Source organism: Achroia grisella, unplaced genomic scaffold, assembly GCF_030625045.1.
Source record: "Achroia grisella isolate CSIRO2021 unplaced genomic scaffold, CSIRO_AGI_Agris_v1 utg461, whole genome shotgun sequence".
NCBI lineage: Eukaryota > Metazoa > Arthropoda > Insecta > Lepidoptera > Pyralidae > Achroia > Achroia grisella.
Genome location: NW_026712871.1, coordinates 2,917,636 through 2,928,188, shown reverse-complemented (window position 1 = coordinate 2,928,188; position 10,553 = coordinate 2,917,636). Strand labels below are relative to the sequence as shown.

The following is a 10,553-nucleotide window of genomic DNA, read 5'->3' as shown; positions in this document are numbered from 1 at the left end:
CATTCGCATTCTGAAAATCTAAACAAACTTCAAGTCTAACACATTCACGCAACAGTCGGGTCTGATGTTGGGTGCTGCCGGCTCAGCCCCGCTCGGTGATGGATGGTCCCTCGACCTATTAGAGGGAGGTGGTGCCACTTGTAGCGGACGAGCAGGCGGCAGCGGGAGCGGGGCAGGACTAACATTTATATATTGCTAGTTGTTATATCTTATTAATATTATATACTCTAAAGTTTGTGAATATGGTTGGATGTTACTCTTTCACGAAGAAACACAAACAAACATCTCTACTTTCACATCTATACTCTATACATATAAATAAAATTGTAGTATCTGTTTGTAATATTGAAATAACCGTTTTTTACTACATGCATATGAATATAAATACGGTACATACACCAAAATAACAATTTTTGTTTGTCTGTCTGTTTGTTCCGGCTAATGTCTGAAATGGCTGGACCGATTTTGACGAGACTTTTATTAGCAGGTAGCTAATGTAATAAGGAGTAACTTAGGCTACTTTTAACAAAAAAGACGAAGTCGCGGGTACAGCTAGTATATCTTATTAATATTACTAGCTGTTCTATTATTACTAATTTCAGTTTAATTTTCTAAAATAAAAGTAGTCTAAGTTACTCCTTATTACATTAGCTACCTGCCAATAAAAGTCCCGTCAAAATCGGTCCGACCATTCCAGAGTGAACGGTTGCTGATCGGCCGACCGTTAGGAAATGTCGTCGTAATTAAAGAAGAGAGTTTGTTTTAAAAGTAAAATATAATTATTCAAATTTCTATGTAATTGTCCATCTTTTTTCTCGTCGTGTCTTTTTCCTTGTCTAGCTTGTTAAATCTTTCGTCTGTCCTAGTCACGTCTTATAACCGGCCAGCAAGCAATCCTGTCAAAGAGGCTGCAACACAGAGATTAGCCGGACAGACAGAAACAAATTGTAAAAACTGTTATTTTAGTGTATGTACCGTATTTATATTCATATGCATGTAGTACAAAACAGTTATTTCAAAATTACAAACAGACACTCCAATTTTATTTATATGTATAGACTATGTCCACTGAATATCTCCAACAGTGGGACCCCACGGTGGGATCTCTCTATTAACTTCCCGTGCTCATTAGTTCATAATGTGATCGCCATTTTGTTTGTCTGTAGCTGACGTGAACCCATTCCTATACCGACCTGTATATATATATATATGCTGTCCCGGCAAACGTTGTTTTGTCTTATAAATTAATAACGCTATAAAAAAATAGGGGTTGATGATAGAAGGGTGAAAATCTAGGATTGTATGTATTTTTGTATGTTGTATCATAAAAAAATAAAAACTTAAAATTTTGTCTACATAATAAAAAAAAAATTAGGGGTGGACTACCCCTAACATTTAGAGGGATGAAAAATAGATGTTGACCGATTCTCAGACCTACTCAATACGCTCACAAAATTTCATTGAAACGGCTTGACCGATTTTTATGAAATTTTATATGCAAATATGCAAGTAGGTCTGAGAATCGGCTACTATCTATTTTCCCACATCACCACCATTCGAATTAAAAAAAAATGTGGGTAAAAAACATTTTTTAAATAATTGTATTTGCTTTCTTTAGTTAGTGTTAGTATTACTTAAGGAATAAAATTACTTTTAGTTTAAAATTTTTAATCACTCAATAGTAAATGACTGTTATAGAAAGAAAACTAATTTATTAGTTAGATAAGTTCCGCCGGATATCCGGTCACATGGTTGGCCGAATATCCGGTATCCGGCCAAACTACTATCCGTTTCATCTCTAGTTTTTAACACTAAACTTTACTATAGTTAGAAATTTACAAAAAATCAAAACCAGGTCAGAATAGCGGGTCTACCCAAAACCGAAAAATATCGCAAGGGATCTACGACACAAAAAAGTTTTGGGAACCTCTGTACCGTTAGCGCAGGCGGCTACAGGTGTCTGCATTCTATTATCACCCCAAAAAAAGATAGAATAGAATGAAAATCATTTATTCAAATAAACTTAATTTAAGCACAGATTTGCAGATTGAAGTGATTGAAGTGATTGAAGCGAATGAAATGAATGACGTGAATGACGTGCATGACGTGGATGAAGTCATTGACTTGAACGTCGTGAATGACGTGAAAGTCGTGAATGACGTGAACGTCGTGAATGACGTGAATGACGTGAATGAAGTGAATGACGTGAATGACGTGAATGAAGTGAATGAAGTGAATGAAGTGAATGAAGTGATTGAAGTGAATGAAGTGAATGAAGTGAATGAAGTGAATGAAGTGAGTGAAGTGAGTGAAGTGAGTGAAGTGAGTGAAATGAGTGAAGTGAGTGAAGTGAGTGAAGTGAGTGAAGTGAGTGAAGTGAGTGAAGGGAGTGAAGTGAGTGAAGTGAGTGCAGTGAGTGAAGTGAGTGAAGTGAGTGAAGTGAGTGAAGTGAGTGAAGTGAGTGAAGTGAGTGAAGTGAGTGAAGTGAGTGAAGTGAGTGAAGTGAGTGAAGTGAGTGAAGTGAGTGAAGTGAGTGAAGTGAGTGAAGTGAGTGAAGTGAGTGAAGTGAGTGAAGTGAGTGAAGGGAGTGAAGGGAGTGAAGGGAGTGAAGGGAGTGAAGGGAGTGAAGGGAGTGAAGGGAGTGTAGTGAGTGAAGTGAGTGAAGTGACTGAAGTGACTGAAGTGACTGAAGTGAGTGAAGTGAGTGAAGTGAATGAAGTGAATGAAGTGATTGAAGTGAATGAAGTGAATGAAGTGAATGAAGTGAATGAAGTGAGTGAAGTGATGAAGTGAGCAAGTGACAGAGTGATACACCAGTGAAGTGAGTGAAGTGAGTGAAGTGAGTGAAGGGAGTGAAGGGAGTGAAGTGAGTGAAGTGAGTGAGTGAGTGAAGTGAGTGAAGTGACTGAAGTTAGTGAAGTGAGTGAAGTGAGTGAAGTGAGTGAAGGGAGTGAAGGGAGTGAAGGGAGTGAAGGGAACCCTGAAGTGAGTGAAGTGACTGAAGCCACACTGAAGTGATGAAGTGAGTGAAGTGAGTGAAGTGAGTGAAGTGAGTGAAGTGAGTGAGTGAAGTGAGTGAAGTGAGTGAAGTGAGTGAAGTGAGTGAAGTGAGTGAAGGGAGTGAAGTGAGTGAAGTGAATGAAATGAATGAAATGAATGAACTGAATTAAATGAATTAAATGAATGTAATGAACGAAATGAACGAAACGAACGAAATGAACGAAATGAACGAAATGAACGAAATGAACGAAATGAACGAAATGAACGAAATGAACGCAATGAACGAAATGAACGAAATGAACGAAATGAACGAAATGAACGAAATGACGAAATGAACGAAATGAACGAAATGAACGAAATGAACGAAATGAAGAAATTAAGAAATGAATGAAAGGAATGAAATGAATGAAAGGAATGAAATGAATGAAATGAATGAAATGAATGAAACGAATGAAATGAATGAAACGAATGAAACGAATGAAACGAATGAAACGAATGAAACGAATGAAACGAATGAAACGAATGAAACGAACGAAATGAATGAAATGAACGAAATGAACGAAATGAACGAAATGAACGAAATGAACGAAATGAACGAAATGAACGAAATGAACGAAATGAACGAAATGGACGAAATGGACGAAATGAACGAAATGGACGAAATGGACGAAATGGACGAAATGGACGAAATGGACGAAATGGACGAAATGGACGAAGTGAACGAAGTGAACGATATGATTGATTTGAATGAAATGAATGAAATGAATGAAATGAATGAAATGAATGAAAAGAATGAAATGATGAAATGAATAGAAAATCATTTATTCAAATAAACTTAATTTAAGCACTTTTGAATAGTCAACATTTTTTTAAATCTACCGCTCATTCGGAAAGCTGTCTCATCATAAGAAGTGTGCATAACGCACCTTTTTATATGATAATTATATTTTTTTATATATATATTTAAATATTTTATGTTTCGTTCGATTTTTATTGTCACTTTGAAATATATGTCTTTTACCATCAGCGACCGTAGTTTCTCTTGTAACTAAAAATATAATATAAAATATATACAGTCCTTAGAAACATTAATAATTAAAATATTGGTCCTCTCGCCAACAAAGACAATGGTAAAGACACGTTCAACAAAAAAAACGAGTGCATCTGATGTGGAACAGGGCCAGTCTTCTACCGTACATCACGGAAGCCCTGGCATTCCCTCGTCGAGTGTAATCGCTAAAACCGCTGGAGTTCCCAGCAGCGCGGCTAGTTCTGTTTCAGGTTCTTCAGCTACCATAAGAAGTCGTACTCTAGAAATTGAAGCAGACTATGCCCAAAAAATAGCAATCTTGGAGCGGGCTACCCTCGAACGTGAGCGTATCGTATTGGAACGAGAGCGTGCTGCTTTAGAACTACGAAAAGAAGCACAAATTGCCGCTTTGGAGGAAAGAGGTAGCGTACATAGTAGTCGTCGTTCCAAAAGTTATATTTCTAATAGGGAGGTACGGAAATGGCTAGACACATGTTTAGACACTGCTATAACTACGATAGACGTAGATTTGCAACCGCAGAACGTTAATATAAATGTTCCTTGTAGCGAATCAGCTATTAATAAAATAAATCGTTCTGCGGCAATTCCAGCACCTCTACAGACACGTAATAGCACCTATACTATGCCTGCCACAAACTCTCAAAACGTTCTCCGTCCTGTCTTAAAAGAACATATGACTAACGATTTAATAATTAGTAGAAGCCCCGCGAGGCCGATTTGTAGTTCAACTACAATTAAACCCATTTCTTCAATTGAAAAATCGCCTAGTGACATAACCTTATTAGCACAGGCCATCACCTCATTATCAAATAATAATAAGCACAAGACGTTTGGAGACGGGCGTCTTCCGGTCTTTGACGGGAAGCCTTTGGACTGGTTGACCTTCAAGCGTGTATATGACAATACACATGCAGCATACTCGGCTTCGGACAACTTGACTCGGATTGGTATGGCGCTGCGAGGAGCGGCACAAGATTCTGTGGCGGTACTGCTAGTCTCTGCGCGAGACCCTATCGAGGTAATACAGGCTTTAGCATTAAGATTTGGCAGACCTGAATTAATAGTTCTACAAGAAGTTGCGTCAATCCGTTCGTTACCAAAGGTCAATACCGATTCTAGTGATCTTCATAAATTCTCTTGCCGCGTCCGTAATTCAGTGGAGGTAATGAGACTTTTAGAACAAAGACCCTACTTGGAATCACCAGAACTCTTTCAATCGGTACTTAGTAAACTTACTCCTCTATTACGAACACGATGGGCTGACTACGCAGCTACTCATTTCACCCAGAGGACTACTAAACTTGAGCTGCTAGCCTCCTTCCTTGCACAAGAGGTGGACCTACAACTCAAGTTCGGTCTTCTCAATGAGCCTATTAATTACCCTAAGAAAGCCGACAAAGTCCACACAGTTAACACATACAAACCATCTACGTCCACGGCCCCGTATATTTATCAGTCTGAAAATCATGAAAAATCATCAAATCCCATATCCAACAATAAAAAGATATGCTTATTTTGTAATAACGAACATAGTTTGTCTCATTGTTGTGATTTTAAGACATTGTCAGTTGATGACAGGTGGAAATTTGTAAAAGGGAAAAAACTTTGTCACAAATGTCTCAAAAAAGGTTTGCACAATTATAAAAACTGTGATATTTCTAAAGAGATTTGTACCAATGAAAAATGTAATTCTAGACATCATAAATTATTACATATTGCCTATGTGGTTGAAAATGAGGATGAACAAGGTGAATCGTCTTCCACTCCTCACTCTGGGGAACTTGAGAGTTCTGATGAATCCTCGAGCAAAGAGACGACTGATTTCGTTGCTCACGCTAGTAGTTCGTTCTCACCATGTAATAATAATAAACATCCGAATTATCGACCTTTTTTAAAAATAATAGCTGTTACGATCTCTGGTCCACGTGGTAGTATTAATACTCATGCCTTATTGGACGACGGGTCCACATCTACTTTTATAGATTCGGAACTCGCAGCTCAAATTGGAGCACGGGGTCCATGTGTACAAACTCACTTAAAATGCGTTGGGGGGTTGTCAAAATATATAAAAATAGAATATGTCAATTTCAACATTAAGGGTTGTCACGCGGATGAAATACATCACGTTAGACAGGCCCGTTCTATTAAAGATTTACAGTTAGCTAGACAATCAATTTATCCTAAAAATATTAATGAATTTTCTTATCTTTCTGACTTAGTACCATTTTTATGTTATGATGATGCACAACCAAAGATTGTGATCGGTATTGACAACTGGCATCTCACTATTCCTCAATGCGTACGGAATGGTACAAAGTCGCAGCCAGCTGCAATTAGAACTGCTTTAGGTTGGGTATTGTTCGGTTTTCGCAGTAGTAGGACTAGTCCGGTCGACATAGTGAATCATGTTCTATTTGACGAGTCTGACTTTCCATCTACTGACAATAGTTCATTAGAAAACCTTATTAAGAATTATTATAGGTTAGATTCAATAGGTATTAGTAAAAAAGAACCACGCAGTACAGCAGATGCGTGCGCTATCGAAATTTTAGAGCGCACTGCCAACCGCCTTCCATGTGGTAGGTTTGAAGTAGGTTTATTATGGAAACCTGACAACCCTATTATACCAAATAGTCATTCTCTTGCTTTATCTCGTTTTTTAAGTTTGGAGAAGAAAATGATTAGTGACCCAGGCTACGCTGAGCGCTATAGACAAAATATTCACGACCTCGTTAGTAAAGATTACGCTGAAATATGTCAGAATGAGCCATCTTCGAATTCCGTATGTTGGTTTTTACCTCATTTTGGCGTAGTGAATCCTAACAAACCGGCAAAACTGCGTGTAGTCCATGATGCTGCCGCTAAAATTAAAGGGGTTAGTTTAAATTCACTTTTACTTACAGGGCCAGATTTATTACAATCATTATTCGATATTTTGCTTCGATTTAGAGAAGGAAAGGTAGCGATGACAGCTGACATTAAAGAAATGTTTCCTAGATTTAAAATTATTAAACAAGACAGGGATGCGCAACGGTTTTTGTGGCGTGATAACCCTAATGTACCCATAACTACCTACAGGATGTCCTCTATGATTTTTGGTGCAGTGTCGAGTCCCTTTACGGCTATATATATGAAAAATAAAAACGCTTTAGAAGTTAAAGATCAATATCCCGAAGCAGTGCATGGCATTATATATGACACTTATATGGATGACTATATAGGTTCGGTAGATTCCAGTGATAGAGCTGCTCAGTTGGCTGCCGATATTGTCCATGTCCATGCTCGTGCAGGACTGGAAATGCGCGGATGGATATCGAATGACCCGAATGCACTTCGTTTATTACCAAAACATCTTTTATCGGAATCAGTATCTGACATTAACATCGATCTAGCAAATCTTCCGTCCCTGTCACCATGCGTCCGTGCATTGGGATTATACTGGCACCCTTCTAGAGATCTCATAGGTTTTAATACCCCAATTAAACAAGGCCAAGAGACCTTGCCCAATCCGCTTACCAAGCGTGTAATACTATCTTTAATCATGCGAGTTTTCGACCCGTTAGGAATCCTCGCGCCTATCGTTATTCGCGGTCGTATTTTACTCCAAAATGCTTGGCGAATGAATTTAGACTGGGATATCGAGCTCCCTAACTCTGAAACCATTGCATGGAATAATTGGTTTCAGGATTTAATTACTACCGCCAAGATAAAAATTCCGCGTTGTTATAATCATCATTTTTTGCAACCAAGTCAAACCGAGTTACACGTCTTTGCCGACGCCAGTGCCCAAGCTTACGGAGCAGTAGCATATTGGCGCTTTACATACTCTAACGGAGACGTACAACTCGCTTTGGTCTGTAGCAAGTCACGTGTAGCTCCTTTGAAACCATCTAGTATTCCTAGATTAGAATTACAAGCTGCATTAATAGCCGCACGTTTAGCTACGACCATTGTAGAAGCAGTAAAATTTAAACCTATAAAACGTACATTTTGGTGCGATTCAATGAATGTTTTGGGTTGGCTTCGCAATGATTCACGATCATACAAAACATTCGTAGCTCATAGAGTAGGTGAGATAATTGAACTCACGGATGTTAGTGAGTGGCGTTGGGTTCCTACTAGTCTTAACGTTGCTGACGATACGACGCGTTTGGACCGAGGTCCACTAACTCCAGACTCGCGTTGGATAAAGGGACCTAACTTCCTTCTTACTTCCGATTGGCCAAAAGAACCTAGTGTTACTCATGCTCACCCTATTGATATCGCTCCTCAACTCGAAACTCATATTCATCTCATTAATGAAACGGTGGTGTTGCATAGTCCGATTTCAGCTGACGCGCGACGTTTTAGTTCATGGATTCGATTAATTCGTACAACAGGCTATGCTCACCGTTACTTATCATTGTTACGTTTGGTCTCATTAAGAAAAAAAGGCCTTAATATAGAACTCATTCATAAAGTAGAAGGCCACATTTTCACTTTTCATTCACCATTCAATCCAAACATTAATCAGCAATGTAATAATATACGTAGCACACTAAACTCGGACGATTTACTTTTAGCAGAAAATCACGTGTTACGTAGAAGCCAATTAGACTCGTTCTCACAAGAAATAAAATCTATTACAATCGGTATACCTGTGTCACACCGTAGCAGATTATCAAAATTACCAGCTGTTATTGATAAAAACAACATATTACGACTATCCACTCGTATCGTAGCAGCTTCCGACATAAATGAAGATATGAAATCTCCGATATTGCTTGATGGAAAACACCCTACTGTCCGGCTACTCGTGCTACATTATCACCGCAAGGCAGCCCACGCCAACACAGAAATGGTTGTCAACGAGCTACGACAATGTTACTGGATTTTAAATCTTAGAAGCACAGTTAGATCAGTAGCCTTCAATTGTCAATTTTGTAAAGTTCGCCGTTCTGTGACATATCAACCGACTATGGGTAATCTTCCAACAGCCAGACTCGCTCACCACTGCAGACCTTTCTCATTTGTAGGTCTAGATTATTTTGGGCCCGTAACAGTAGCAGTTGGGCGTAGAAGAGAGAAACGTTATGTGGCTCTATTCACATGCTTGTCAGTTCGAGCAATCCATCTTGAGATCGTCCACTCACTTTCATCAGATGCTGCTATAATGGCATTACGACGCTTCATAGCTCGCCGTGGAACACCTTCGGAAATCCATTCTGATAATGGAACTAGCTTTGTGGGAGCAAACAGGGAGCTGAGAGCCTTGTATTCAGAAGTAACTTCCAATTTTGCGGCTGGAGAAATGATTAAGTGGAAATTCATACCTCCATCTGCTCCATTCATGGGAGGGTCTTGGGAGAGACTCGTGAGGTCCGTAAAGACAGCCTTAAAAGTAACTCTGGGCAACAATATTAGATCACCTATTGATGAAGTATTCTCCACATTACTTTGTGAAGCAGAAGCACTGGTAAACTCACGCCCCCTAACACACGTGGCTTGCGACCCCCAATATCCAGAGGCACTAACACCATCACACTTTCTGCTTGGTTACTCTTCAGGACGTCCCATCCCAGCCAATTTAACGGACAGCGATATATGTAGTAGAGCAGGCTGGAGGAGAGCACTACGTATGGCGGATCATTTTTGGAAAAGGTGGATAACCGAGTACCTACCTACATTATCACCAAGAAAATTCGTAGGTAAAGTGCCACAAGTTTCAATTGGAGATATCGTTATAGTCGTTGACGGCACACTACCTAGAGGTACTTGGCCTAAAGGCCGAATTACAGCTATGTATCCGGGTAAGGATGGCGTGACACGGGTCGTAGACGTTAGTACTCAGGCAGGTGTGCTACGTAGACCGATTAAGAAAATCATCCCTATTTGTTAAGGGAGGGAGCATGTGCATAACGCACCTTTTTATATGATAATTATATTTTTTTATATATATATTTAAATATTTTATGTTTCGTTCGATTTTTATTGTCACTTTGAAATATATGTCTTTTACCATCAGCGACCGTAGTTTCTCTTGTAACTAAAAATATAATATAAAATATATACAGTCCTTAGAAACATTAATAATTAAAAAGAAGAATAAGCAAAAACTTGTTCGTTGCTCTTTTAAACAATCCTTGTAAGTTCACATTTTACAAGTCGAAACGTGTGAATACAAACTACCAACCAGCACTAATTTTTTTGTGTCAAATATAACAACACAATAAAATTAAATCAGTCTAGTGATAAGAGCAGACCAGTCCCTACAAGCAGCACTCGTTCACGAGTATGACGGATGAGCCAGCCATCACTGCGCTCGACCATATTTTAGGGAGCCCAATGACCCGGCCCACCACGCCGCCACATGTCTGGACATTTCAGTGAGCATGACTCATTCCACACGACCACGTCACAGCTACAAAAATTACTATATGGTAGTTACAGTATTCGCACTTTACATGAGGATGCATGCGGCAATCAATACAAAAGCCGCTACGCTATCATATATCAAGAAAGC

General features: G+C 39.1%; 1 protein-coding gene across 1 annotated transcript; it reads left to right on the top strand.

Annotated features, from left to right (window-relative positions):
* Positions 1-4,690: 4,690 nt before the first annotated feature.
* On the top strand, positions 4,691-9,929 carry LOC131845283 (uncharacterized). Its single transcript, XM_059194324.1, has 2 exons — positions 4,691-5,069; positions 6,716-9,929. The coding sequence occupies exon 2, from the start codon at positions 6,729-6,731 to the stop codon at positions 9,927-9,929; it is 3,201 nt and encodes a 1,066-aa protein (XP_059050307.1). The 5' UTR covers positions 4,691-5,069; positions 6,716-6,728.
* Positions 9,930-10,553: the final 624 nt, after the last annotated feature.